Here is a 13,435-nt window from a genome sequence, read left to right on the forward strand (position 1 = left end):
AACTACGTATACAGCGCCCCTAGTGGCAAATGTGTTAATGCTTAATTATCCGTTAATATTAATAATAATAATAACCCATAGCCCCTAAGTAACCCCAAATCCCTATCCCGTTTAAAATCACTAACGAGTTTTTAGTGAGTAGCCCCTCGATAATTACTCGTAATCCAGACGCAACCTTTAACCCGTTCTCTACCCCACACATAAGCAAACACACAGTTATGTAACCAGCACTACGACACGCTTCAGTGCAATGCACTTCGAATAAAATCTGTATTCAAAATATTCATACTCGACTGACGGCTCTACTATGTTGAGCAAGCACTTTAATCATACTCTAATTCAGAGGTATGAAGCGAGTTTCTATTCCTTAGTCACTAAAAATAGTAAATATAATTAGTAAGCTTACAAGTAAAAATAAATTTATCAGGCAGACTTATAAATATGAATTCAATATTTTATTTCGAAATCTATTCCATTTGATACATTCGGACATAATTAAAATACTTTTCAAAAATGTGGTAATCATTTTTATAACTTTGGTTAAAGTCTTTTATTATTTTTATTATTTGACGCCATAACTATAATATAATTAATAAGCTTATAAATAGAAATAATTTTATCAAATAATATTTTATAAATATTAATGCGAGTTTTTATTTTGAAGCATATTTCATTGATACATTAGATTTTATTAAAAAGATTAATAATGAAAATAATAAGAATATTTTTATAAACGCGCAACTTCCGAGTGTTGAGTCCAGGTACTGAAAATAATAAGAAAATTTCTATTATTAACAAATTTTAATCGGCTTAGAATTTCCACTGTTTTCCCACGCTAATATCCTACGGTGGAAAACGAGGTTGTTAGGATGGAAAACCAGGGTATTTGGTGGCAAAACGTAGCATTACGCTTTTGCGTCCAGATAGGAAGCGCGTAAAGACACTGAGTGTTGAAAAATTAGGACAGTAATTTGCGCGTTTTTATGGAATAAGTTAATTGTTAAAATTAAAATTGCATAAATATTATTAACCATGTATAGATTAAGCGCAGATTAAGCGTATAAAAGAAATATGTAAGTGCGAGTGAACAATAGTAAAAAGATAAAAACCCACCCAACCTTGAATACAAAAATAAGGGAAGTAAAAACCTTGAGCTTTCAATTTCTAAAGCGACCAACCCTTAATAGTAACGAAAATGCACCTTCGTATTTGTAAAATAAGCTTTGTTAATCTGTAATCCAGGAGAGCTTCTATCTCGAGCTAGCGAAAGGGGGAACGTTCCCAAAACACGTCTATTTCTCCACAAATCGAAAAGAGTTTTAAAAGAAAGTACTAGCTTGTGGCCCCGGATATTCACTTATAACGTAAGTAAATTTATTGAAATAAGGATTAAGGGTTTTGTTAGAGTATCGATGGGCTATTCACTCTGATTTACTTTACGGGTACCATGTTTTACCACTGTTAAAAGACGCGCGTCGAAGTACGGTACGATGTGGCTACTCTTACGAGCCCAGCCCTTGGGTCGTCTTGTTATAACTTCGTATTAAATTATTTGTTTAGATAACCCAGAGGTGCTAAATAACTACCTCGGAACTAAGACCAATTAATAAGCAAAAATAACTACCCAACCATTGTTTCAGTCCGGTGGAGGGATTTAAAAATATTAGCTCTCCCAAGTAGCGCTTTTCTACACTGAGGCCAGAATGCGCGAGTGTTTAGCCCCTCGGTGACATTATAAACTACTTCAATCTCACCATTAAATTATACATTGTCGAGGGGTCCGACATTTACACGAAATCCCGTACGCTTCTCACGAAATCTTTGAAGTAATCAATAAATTACGAAATCAAAGAGGAAATTCCGAAATCTTAGGCGAAATCAAGAAGAAATCCCGAAATTCCGTACGCTTTATTTTTGTATAGTCGGACCCCTCGTATATTGTACTTGGTATGCCTCAAAACATAAACATTTATAGCTTAGAAAGAAATACCAATATGGCGGCAAGGAATAGAGTAACGCCGGAATTGCCAGGAACGTTTGAATCAATACCGAACATCTGTAATTATAATAAACTAGCTTTTACCCGCGGCGTCGCTCGCGTGTAATAAGAAGTTCCATCAAAATGATATAAAGAATGGGTAGATTTTATTGATGACTAATATTTTTGTAGCACCCTAGGTCAGCGAAAGCACTCGGCGTTGCCCGTCAGCCCGTCGGGACATTTTTATTCCTTTTCATGCGGACATTATTCCATAAAGAAGGGTTTTTAAATTTCTGGCCGCCATTTAAAAAGATGGCAACAAATCGAACCCAAAAGACCATTCAGCCCGTCTGTAGGTTAAAGGAAACCAGTGTACTAAATATTTGCGAAATCGGTTGAAACGCGCGGACTTTGTTGCATAGAGAAGATTTTTCACATTTCGGGGCGCCATTTATTAAGATGGCGGCGGATTGGAAAAATCTTTCTTAGTACGCGCCTACTACTTATGAGTAACGTTCCTGCAAATTTTCAGCCTTCTAGGGCAAGCAGTTTGGACGTTGATTATCAGTCAGTTTGCCAGTCAGAACTTATTTATATATATAGATAAATAAATTAGTTCTTCCATGATAGAACTAAACAGAAATATTCATTAATTTGCTTGAACCGGCAAATAATAATGCTTGAACACGAAAGATTTGATTAAACAAAATTTCTAATAAATAAAAGTTAAACAAGATGGGCCAAGGGCTGGGCTCATAATAGTAGCCACATCGTACCGTACTTAACAGGCGTATATAAAATTTACGTGAATAGCCCCTCGATGCGCTACTTTTAACTGTGCTAAAATGATTACCAGTAATCCTTACTTCAATAAATTTATTTATGTTACAATTATAATAGTGCGACGCCAAGAGAATACTTGAGTGAGTAGCCCCTCGATGCGCTACCCTTAACATTGTTAAAATGATTACCCGTAGGGCCATTATAAAAACGATGTTTTAGCTTTAACAATGCTAAACTGATTACACACAAGTAACCCTTAATAGAATAACAGAAAGTTTTAGTGATTATCCCCTCGATAACAGTGCTAAAATGATTACGTACTTAACGTTCAATTAATACACGTACATAAACTTTTAATTTACAACTTATGCCTAAGCATACTTATCGCATCTTAAAAATTTCTAACATGAACTTATGGCCAGAAGCGTTTGAAAGAGAGAGAATTCGGTAAAACACCCAATAATTGCAGAAGTGAGATGAGACTAGAAGTGAAGGGCTCTAGCATTGATAGTAGATCCTGGCACTAGTGAACAAATTTGAGGATTTTATGCCGCTTCACACGCGCCTACACTACTGAGAAAAAAATTGGTCGAGTTCCAAAAACATTTCCTACCCCCTTCCCCTCAACCTAAAGCTGCCGAACACGGACGCGGCTCCTTGAATCTAGTTTGGCCGTCTACCACCGCGAGCGTCTCACGTTTTGGAGGGAAAATTCAGAAACCGCTACTAGAGGGCCAACCGTTCTAGTGTTATCAAGAATATTCACTTTCGCCGAGTGAAGAATTTGGTTAGCTCAGTACTTCTGGTCTCATCTCACTTCTGATAATTGTAATATCCCGGTGCCTTAAGACCATTCTAAAAATACCATCAGTATTTTCTTTGCCTAGATTAGAAATTCCCCTCGATTTCTTTGAATGTTGAAATAGGGGAGCGGTATTGAAAGCGTGAAATCGTATTGTCGACGGCGACGACGGGTGAGAAGAATTTTAAAGGGAGAGTATATAGCTTAACCTTACTATCATAATTCCCTTTCTCATTAGTACACGAACGAAAAATATCACCTCACCACAATTCTCTACCTTTCACTTTCCCTTCAACGACTAACGAAAACTTCTATACAGCCAAAGGTGGGTATACTGGCACGACGGGGACAACAACAGGGCAGGTCAAACTAAGAGCCTCACCGTAGATGTACGTCATACGATGTGACTAAAAATACTTTTAACGTACTTTTTCTTACTTGAGAAGTATTACTACTGAAAGCTTATGCAGGGTTGAGAATATGTAAATCGAGTCCATGGTCTTACCTTTTATGATGGCGGCAGGAGGATGGGGGGGGGAGATGAAGAGAAGCGTCCAAATCGCGGTCCCCATCTCTTTAGATTGTTTCTGAAAGAACGTGTAAAGGATCAAAATTAAACACTTACGCCCGTCTTTTCACAAACTAAATAAAGAAATACATTTTTTAAATTAATTTTTGGGACCCTTTTACGAACTGAAAGAGCTTACCTTCCTCAATACTCAGATATTAATAATCTACACCTAGATTAGACGTGAATACAACTCTCAAATCTAGTAATTCTCTATTGCGAATGTAATATTTTCCTTTGTGTTTAGCATATTTTTCAAGTTACTAATTTAATTACTATACCAGGGATAGATTTAATTTTAGAAGCAGGAATGGAGAACGGTTAGTATTTACTTCAGTCCGAGTCTGTCCGACTCATAGCCTAGTATAGAGCCCCTCCCTCCAACACGTAATTAAAAGTTTAAATTATCTTATAGGCTCACTTAAAGTACGTTTTGATGACGTTACTGACCGGGAAGGCGAATAATACGTAATTCCTTTTTACCTCTGTCACTCTGACCCGCCTCTTCTTTCATACCCCACCGTCCCGTGGAAGGGGGTCCGTTTTTTATCGTTATTTTATTTTTTATTAATAGTAAATTATGGTTCTTAGATAAAGGTAACGGTTTTTTACTCTTTCCATACACCAAAACTCTACTAGATAAGTGTTTAAGATGGATTAAAGATTAACGCCCGATGAAAATAAAAAAATATCACTACAAGTGCAGTCAACACGTAATATAGGCGGCGTTGCTTCAAAGTCCTAAGCTAGCATGAAAAACCCGCTATTTTTTTAATTGGATTTGCGTGGTGACGTGATGCGCATAACCAAGGTAACTAGGTACGGGTGCACGAATCTCTCATCGGAGACGCCGAAACCTGAGCTCTAAGATCGGGCAGTCGAAGACTCCTAGCTACTATTATGCTCGTACCGCTTTTATATCCTATCCTTCTCTTTCTTGGATACTGATAAAAATTATTGCATTAAAAAATACACAAGAAGCTTCAGAATGTCATCGAACAAGTAGAGTACCGCTGCGAGGAAGCTTTTTTCTTCTTGGCCCTCCTTGACAACTAAGTATAATTTAAAATTCTCGAAGAGAAGTATTATATACTTCTGATACAATATATTGTAACACACCTCTCATTAGTTTCATTACATTTGGACAATTAGATCCAAAGATGTCGTGGATTGAATACTGAATTTACAATTTTGACATTGGAAATTAACTTTTATTAAAAAAAATCTATCGACTCTAAAAGCTTGAATCTTTTTAATAGAATAGAATATATTGTGGCACACCTCTCAAACAAATTTCAGGAGATTTAGACCATTTTATCCAACGATATTGTGGATTAAATACTGAATTTACAATTTTGACGTTAGAAATTAATTTTTATTAAAAATCTATTCATTCTAAAACCTTGAATCCTTTTGAGTATAACAGAATAGATTGTAAAACACCTCTCATTAAAATTTTCGGACATTGGGACCAGTAGATCCGAAGATATATTCATAAGCCATCATTTTGACTTTGGAAAATAATTTTTATAAGAAAAGCTACCCACTCTAGAAGCTTGGACCCTTTTAAATATAATAAAACAAGCCAAAACACACGTCTCATTAAAATTTCAGGTTATTCGGATGTATAGGACAAAGGATCTGGCCAGAAAACCTACCTCCTCCCATAGAACTTAATGTTAATTTTGGGTTCCTTTGAATAATCTTCAAAAGTTGTGCTTATATGGCTACATGTAAATCGAATCTTTGAAGTTTTGAACGGGTTTCTATAGCGCGAGCAGCTTGCGTCGTGTTGCGCGTGATCGAGTGGGCTATGCTTTAGTAGTAGAATTGGTGGAAAATGTGTGAGCTAGAAGATTTCTTATAAGGAACCCCGAATTAATAAACTGGTCCCACCGTCTATTTTTTCCAAAAACGATAATTAGTTAAGTGGTCCTTGGGACCAGTGACCCTAAGTTTTGGAATAAATAAACTGGTCCGAGCAATTAATAAACTAGTTTTGGACTTGTCTTATTTCCAGCCCTGGACTCGACTCCAGCAAAGAGTCACTTCCGGTTTACACCGGAAACACATGGCTTTGGAGTTTACCGCAACCTCCGCAAACCAAAATGGAGATGGTGGGATTTAAACATCGCGATTTTTGATGTAAACAAATAAAGCATTTAGTAATTAAATTTATAACCATGTATTCGTACGATTTTAACAAAATATTCTTTGGCGTAATTAGCCTACTCGTAATTAGAACTATAGTAGTGTTTCTTCGGATAAACAAAACGAGAAAATCAGTACTTCCAATTCCTAACAAGAGACGTTATACTGTTAAAGTTATGTTTGTCCTGGGATCAGGTTAGTAATTAAATTAATCTAATTTTACGTTTAAATGCCATTGTTAAACGTAAATTGACAATGACAACTATAACAGGCGGACATACCCACGAAATGCTGCTATTTTCGGAACCACTGCCACCTTCTTATCAACCTAGAATCTACGTTGTTTCTGAAACCGATGTATTAAGTGAAGAGAAGGCTCATAGAATGGAAGAAAGAAAGTTTGAAAGAGAGGAGGTAAACACTACTGCCTTCAATTATCGTAAATAATTAATCTTTAGTTAATTAATTAACACCTTAAATTAACAGTTTTGCACAGATTCGAGTAGAGAATACACGATAGAAAAAATTCCCCGTAGCCGAGAGGTGAAGCAATCTTATTTCTCCAGCATTTTCAGCACGTTAAAGGCAATATTTTCTGCCATTCCTATCATGTTCAAACATAGACCAGATCTTGTAAGGATTAAAAATACAAATTAATTTTAAATGAAATTAAAAATAATTTAATCTTTTTTAAAAAAAAAGCTGCTTTGCAATGGACCAGGTACTTGTGTACCATTATGCCTTGTTGGACTCTTACTATCAGTTAATAAACTATCTAATTTTTAATTAACTAACTAAAAATTTCCGTTATAATTAGTTTGGATTTAATTATAGATCCTAGCCATCAAAAAAGTTACTATTGTTTATGTGGAAAGTTTTTGTCGAGTTGAAAGTATGTCACTCTCTGGGAAAATACTTTACTACTTTGCGGACCATTTTTTAGTCCAGTGGCCAATTCTACAAGAAAAATATCCAAACGCCAAATATCTGGGATTGTTAATTTAATTGTTCAAACAAGTTCTCTTTTAAATTAATTATCAAAAAAAAAAAAAAAACGCTTTAATGACTTTACTAGAAGAAAATAGATCTCGGGACTTTTTCTATCATTATTCGGTTAATAAACAATTTATTTTTTATTACATACTGTAATGTAAATTATAAATAATAATGTCAAAATAAAAACGATTTCCTATTTAATTACCCACTGGTTTTTTCTCAATAAACCATTTCATTAATTGCATGCAGAGAAACAAACACACAGCAAGGAAGATGGAGATAGGGAAGTTTGGTCAGTATAGGAATCTCTCTTCACGAAATGTAGCAGGTCACGTGACTTATATTCGGCGTTAGTTTGAACATGGATTAACTAACGCTAGGGATTGTTCGTTCCCCCTAAAAGATTAAGTATGCATGTTCCAAACACCCCCTAGCAGGAGCTACTATCCCTAACCGGAAGTTACAAGAAAATTGGACCAAATATCACGTGTCATATGACGTCAAAATTAAATTCCCACCTAAAATTGGGCGCCGCCATCTTTAAAATCAGCAAAAACGATTTATTTTGCCGAGAGATGGCGCTATATCTACATCCGTTTTGGTCCAATAAATTGGGGGAATGAAGAAGGGAATCAAGGAATAATTCGGAACATGAAGTTGGCGATAGAAATACATGGGAAACACGGTTAGTGAACAATCCCTAGCGTTAGTTAATCCATGGTTTGAACTACGCAGGAAACCGGTAGTGCCGCCTATCCTCAGCACGATGCGCAAGAAATGTGCGGCGCGTGCGCAGATCCACGCCGAAAACGGGATTTTTGGGCGACCGGAGTTATAGCGTTACACGAAACTTCCCTATCTCCATCTTCCTTGCACACAGGTAGGAGGCCGCCATCTATGAGGCAATGCGGGAGGGTAGCCGACTCGCACTGCCTCTAGCGGTGCTTCTTGGCGTGAGGGAAATAACCCAAGACTGTGGCCCCGCCCCTGTGGTGTTTACTTCTCTTCTGGAATTAATGGAATAGTCTATATCTAACCAGAGAGTCCATAGACAAGCTGAATTTGTTCATTTGTCTATGGTCTACTTCAATGCGAAGGGCGCCTATTCGCTGTTATTCCAGTAAAGTCCACACGCGAGACTTTGACAAGGACGCGTCAGCAAAATGCGGGTTTCATCTGCGGTGCGGGTTTCAAAGCTAATGGACCACCTGGGTCCCCGAAGGAGCGGGGAGGTGAGGCAGGAAGGACAACATTTTTAGGGGAATGTTAGAATGCAAACAATAACTAGTTAATTTTTGATAAAACAAAGTGGCAATCTGAATAAAATGAGAGCATATCCCTTCATAATTTTCATTCACTGGTAAAGAAACAGTATCACGCAAAAATAACTCGAGTTATACTAGATAACAGCAAGAAGTAATATCTAGTTTATTAGGGAGAAGGTATAAAGATGCCTAAGTATACGCGCGCGATAGTCCCAGTCCCCCTTTCAAAATACAAGGGGGGACGTAAAAGGAGACCGGGCTATTTCGCCTCTCCTCTGTCGGAAAATACGTAATTTTCGTCACTCGCGTCGCGCTGACGTGAGTTTTTAAGATCCAATGAGATTCTGGTTGTAGTTTAGAGGCGGGGATTAACTCCGGACCCACGTTTGGACTGGAGATAAAGCTGGAAATGTGGCGAATTTATACCTTCTCCCTAATAAACTAGATATCACTTCTTGATAACAGTAAGCAAAGAGAAGATAATATTTATGGCGTGACACTGTTCGTTTACAAACAACACCCGAAAGTAGAACGACAAACAACAAATATGTGTAATTTCATTTTTCGGAAACTAAACTTCCGATGTCCTTTGATACATAATTATTTTTTTTGCAATAAATAGTTTCTTTGAATTTTGACACCTTTATTCTGGGAATATTAATATTGCAGACGCGTTGCGTATTTCATACCCTCATTTAAGATGAATGATTTTAATTAGTCCTATTTTAATTACTTCTTAAAAAAAGGCGAAGGCGATGGTCAGGTTCGCGGGTGAATAGCCTTAACCGCTATTTGGAAAGTGGTGGTGAAATATGCGGGTGGTAATATTAACCCGCAGATTGAAAATTATAGCTTGTCACCGTCAAAAGTTTGCAACCCTGACTTTGGGAGTTAAAAATAGGAGAGATTCCACTCGAATTCATTTAGTTTAGAGCTACGCTTGAAACGACAAACATATCCAAAATTTAATTATGAAAACCTTAGTATCCTTATGGGTAGGAGTCTGCCTTATTCAAGGCTCATTTCAAATTGGAATTTCGGTAACAATCGATAGATTTAGGGTTTATTAAATTTTTGAAGGTTAATTTCTGATTGATCTACCTGTATTTGATTTCAGCCCCTGAAAAAACTGCACAGATTGATGACTCAAAAAGAGCTTCAAAATACCTTTGATACTAAAACGGGACAGAATGGTACGTAAATTATTTTTTTATATCCGTGCATGGTCATGTTGGTGGTATCGCCCATTATATAAAGTAACACGCGTACGATTTAGCGGCAGTTCCCGATTACGACATTGTGTATCTGCGAATGCGCCGGGATAACCCTTCCAAGAACGAAACGACCCCTAAGACCGACGAGCCGGATAAAGCGGAGCACCATTTGGATTACAACGTGACGTACCGTGGTCAAACGTACAGCTTCTCATTGAAGCAGAATGAGAACCTAATCTCGCCTAACTTGAAAATCTTTCGGAGAACTGAGGGAGATAAAATCGAACCGGTTAAACCCAAGCGATCCGTGTTTGGGAATTGTCATTATTTGGGACAAGGAGAAAACTCTATTGCCGCTCTAAGTACTTGCCATCATCAGACTTCTAATGGAGGAGGAGGAATGGTAATGCTTGGGACCGGGTTGTGAGAAAGTCTCGCACTAAGCACCTTGCTACGTCTGAGTCTTTTTTATTGGTGGCATAATTGTTTCAGAAAGGAATTCTGTTGTTGGACAAGAAAGCCGTTAGTGTCAAACCATTGCCCGACCGTATCGCTAACATTTTGAAACGTTCCGGAGAATCGGACAACGAGGAACAACAGTTTGATTTAGATGATGGAGTACCGCATGTACTCGAAGGTTTTGATCAAGAATTTCAGGGTAAGTTTAAACTTGTTTCACTTCAATCAACATTCTTTTAACAACTCTTTCTTTCTTCCATGAAACTTGTTGCTATTTCTGGGAACGAATCAGATTTAGAGGATCAAGCTTGGGATGACGAATACATTGTGCCAGTAGACTACGAGGAACGGGCTGAAGGAAATTCAAGATTGATTAAGAGAGGCGCGAAAGATAAGTACTTGGAATTGGCCGTTTTCGTCGATCAAGCAGCTTACGAATCTTTCGTTCCCTTCACCGGAAGCGAGGATGAGTTGAGAGAAATGATTTTGGGATTCATTAATCAAGTGAGAAGCAAGCGAAATCCTTTTAAGCTGAAATAGCATTAATAATAAATGTAACTACGCTGTAGATTCAAGCGCTGTATTATCAACCTTCTTTGAAAGAAAAGTTAACACTAAGCCTGGTCAGATTGGAGTTCTTCAAGAAACAACCGGTACGTCTGTTCAAAGACACGCTCAAAGTTGATTGGTTGGTCTTAACTAACAATCAATCTATCCAACAAATCCTTAGAGTGATCTACCTCACTACGACGGCGAAAGGGACAAGTTATTGACCTCATTCTGCAAGTACCAGTCCATGAAAAACCCCTCCTCCGACGATGACCCTAATCATTGGGATATGGCTCTTTACGTATCCGGTTTGAACTTCTACGCCATGGAAAACGGAAAGAAAAACGAGATCACCATGGGTAACAATGAACTAAGAAATTCATTCAGGAACCGCTCTCTAACTTTTACTTCCTCCGAAGGTTTGGCGCCTGTAGGTGGTGTCTGTAACAAAGACTACGCCTGCGTCATCGCTGAATTCGGCGTCACTAATGAACAAGGAAAACCGTATCCCTCCGCGGGTATGATGGCAACTTACGTCGCTGCCCACGAAATGGGACACAAGTAACTATAGCTAAATACTTCAGCTTGACCATTCGTGAACTTTAAACTGTATTTTTGTTTTAGTTTAGGTATGTTACACGATGGAGCCCCAGCTAACGCTTGTCCAAGTAATGGATTCGTCATGTCCCCAAGTAGAGGAACGAAAGGAGAAACAAGCTGGTCAACTTGTAGCGCCGATTTAATGAAATCATTAGAGTATGTTTTGAAACTATTGCTCAATCCGGAAAATTGTCCTAATTAAGAGTTGGTCAACAGTAAATCGTGCTTGTACGATAAACCGAGTTCGGAACCCAAAGAACGCGATCAAAAGAAGTTCCACGAACAACCGGGACAAGTGTGGGACGCCTATGACCAGTGTAAAATCTTCTTGAGAAACAACGAGGCCGTTTTGTATAACGAAACCGTCAACAGCGTAAGTACATCGCCACTGTTCAATTCCCTCGAAGATTGTCTTGTAAATCCAACCAATTCTTTCCAGTTGGTTTGCGAACAGATTCTATGTCGTGCACCTGGTAGGATGGGTCATTATTCTGCGGGTCCCGCTTTAGACGGAACATTTTGCGACGATGGAAAGGTGAACCTATTTAATTTGTTTGTTACTTTGTTAAATCTTAAACTGACTGGAACTTTACAGTGGTGCAAAGAAGGAAAATGCGTCTCTTGGGGTTCCGAAAAGGTCAAGGTCATTTCGGGTGGTTGGAGTAATTGGGATACGGGATCCTGTACTTCTGGGTGTCTGGAAAACGCCATGGGAGCCCAGGCAGACAAAAGGAAATGCGACAGCCCCAAGTAATTAAATCTCCCAATTACTTTACTGAGGGAATATTAACGTTTTCAACAATTTTAGGCCCCAAAATACTAAGAAATACTGCGACGGAGAGCCGGTTCGCGTCAAACTTTGCGACGATAAAGCCGTAAGTCAATTCAAAACTCTATCAAACTTGTATTTCCCAAAGTACTTATACTATCAATTGACCAATGATCGCAGCTATGCAAATCGCGAGAAACGCCGGATAAATACGCTAGCAGAAAATGCAAGGAGTTCTCAAGCGTCATTGATGACGTCACCGGCGAAGGGACGCAAGTGCCTCATAATGACAGTGAGTAATTTTAGAAAACCTGTTTTCCATAATACTGAGAACACGTCTCTCTCTTATTTCAGAGCGACCGTTCCAAGCATGCGCAATCTATTGCAAAACGAAAGGTGGTACTTGGTACACTCCCGTACAAGAACTTGGTGACCGCGGCATGGATCCTTACTTCCCTGACGGTACACGATGTCACACTGACGGCAAACGGGATTACTTTTGTCAGCAACACGATTGCGTCATTTCCGCCAAAGGACGATCCTTACCTACATCCGGTTCCACCTCCAAAGTGGACATTTCCAACAACGCCCGACCGGACCTTGATAAATTCTTGTCTGGATTGAGGGAATACTTCCAATACGACCGCGATCAATCTCCTAAGAACGCCAAAGTTCCCGAGGATTTGGCCAAACACGATGATGACAGTGTCAAAGATGACGATACAGTCGCCACAATTCGCTAATTAAAGTCGTCTTCCAATACCTAAAAATCACTTTTGTAATACTTTAAAAAGAACGTTAATAAAAAATAAACCGAAGTCTATTCGAGGTTAGTTTCAAATTAGTAATTTGTTATTTTAAAAACAGTTTTTATTTATAGCTATAACAAAAGGCCTTCATCTTCATTCCCGGGTTTGAAGTGATTCCAAATATATCGGTGTCAAAGTTCAATTCAGTTCCGTTCCTTCATGAAATACAATCACTTATTTACAGTTAATTAAAATTCTCTTAATTTTTGTTAGTTTCGTATCTATTTACGATTATTTGTTTTTATCAATATAACAACGGTATTCTAAATTCTTATTTTGGTTTGTTTGTTTTTTTTCGCGTCAATTGTTTATTTGTTTTTGGAAGTCTTTTATTAGTCTTTGTTAGTTTGTTATTGTTAATTAGAAGACAATGTTTTGGTAGTAAAACACGCGCCTCAGGATGCTTTCCTGGAAGAACTAGAACTCGAAGAAACGCCTAAAAATTGACCATGGAGGGTCATTTGACAAACTTGGAACGTTACAGTTCGT

At 38.0% G+C, this 13,435-nt stretch overlaps 3 protein-coding genes and 1 long non-coding RNA gene across 6 annotated transcripts in view; 2 read left to right on the forward strand and 2 right to left on the reverse strand.

Moving 5' to 3' along the window:
- Positions 1-633: 633 nt before the first annotated feature.
- Positions 634-5,878, reverse strand: LOC149691932 (uncharacterized). Its single transcript, XR_016383544.1, has 3 exons — positions 5,793-5,878; positions 4,072-4,153; positions 634-764 (listed from the first exon to the last, which is right to left on the reverse strand). It is a non-coding gene; the product is annotated as an uncharacterized LOC149691932 (long non-coding RNA).
- Positions 5,879-5,980: 102 nt separating this feature from the next.
- Positions 5,981-7,482, forward strand: Alg14 (ALG14, UDP-N-acetylglucosaminyltransferase subunit). The gene is made up of 5 exons (XM_089869415.1): positions 5,981-6,480; positions 6,557-6,699; positions 6,772-6,918; positions 6,988-7,047; positions 7,120-7,482. Exons 1-5 carry the CDS (start codon positions 6,318-6,320, stop codon positions 7,288-7,290), a joined length of 684 nt encoding a protein of 227 aa, XP_089725541.1. The 5' UTR covers positions 5,981-6,317; the 3' UTR covers positions 7,291-7,482.
- Positions 7,483-9,010: 1,528 nt separating this feature from the next.
- On the forward strand, positions 9,011-12,978 carry LOC149691934 (A disintegrin and metalloproteinase with thrombospondin motifs adt-2-like). The gene is made up of 15 exons (XM_089869414.1): positions 9,011-9,586; positions 9,664-9,739; positions 9,823-10,163; positions 10,253-10,418; positions 10,512-10,723; positions 10,789-10,872; positions 10,950-11,127; positions 11,188-11,329; positions 11,393-11,524; positions 11,585-11,741; positions 11,808-11,903; positions 11,964-12,118; positions 12,177-12,243; positions 12,318-12,429; positions 12,492-12,978. The coding sequence occupies exons 1-15, from the start codon at positions 9,518-9,520 to the stop codon at positions 12,878-12,880; spliced, it is 2,376 nt and encodes a 791-aa protein (XP_089725540.1). The 5' UTR covers positions 9,011-9,517; the 3' UTR covers positions 12,881-12,978.
- A 7-nt stretch (positions 12,979-12,985) lies between these two features.
- LOC149691935 (nephrin-like) overlaps positions 12,986-13,435 on the reverse strand; it is a 127,643-nt gene continuing 127,193 nt past the window's right edge. For all 3 annotated transcript variants that reach the window (XM_089869413.1, XM_089869412.1, XM_089869411.1), the window contains one exon: positions 12,986-13,382. In XM_089869413.1, the coding sequence (XP_089725539.1) occupies positions 13,342-13,382 (41 nt within the window). In that variant the 3' untranslated portion in view covers positions 12,986-13,341. The remainder of the gene's footprint in view (positions 13,383-13,435) is intronic.

The sequence above is a fragment of the Phalangium opilio genome, unplaced genomic scaffold, assembly GCF_054372755.1.
Source record: "Phalangium opilio isolate 3A_F unplaced genomic scaffold, DU_Popi_V2 ptg000025l_1, whole genome shotgun sequence".
Taxonomy (NCBI): Eukaryota; Metazoa; Arthropoda; class Arachnida; order Opiliones; family Phalangiidae; genus Phalangium; species Phalangium opilio.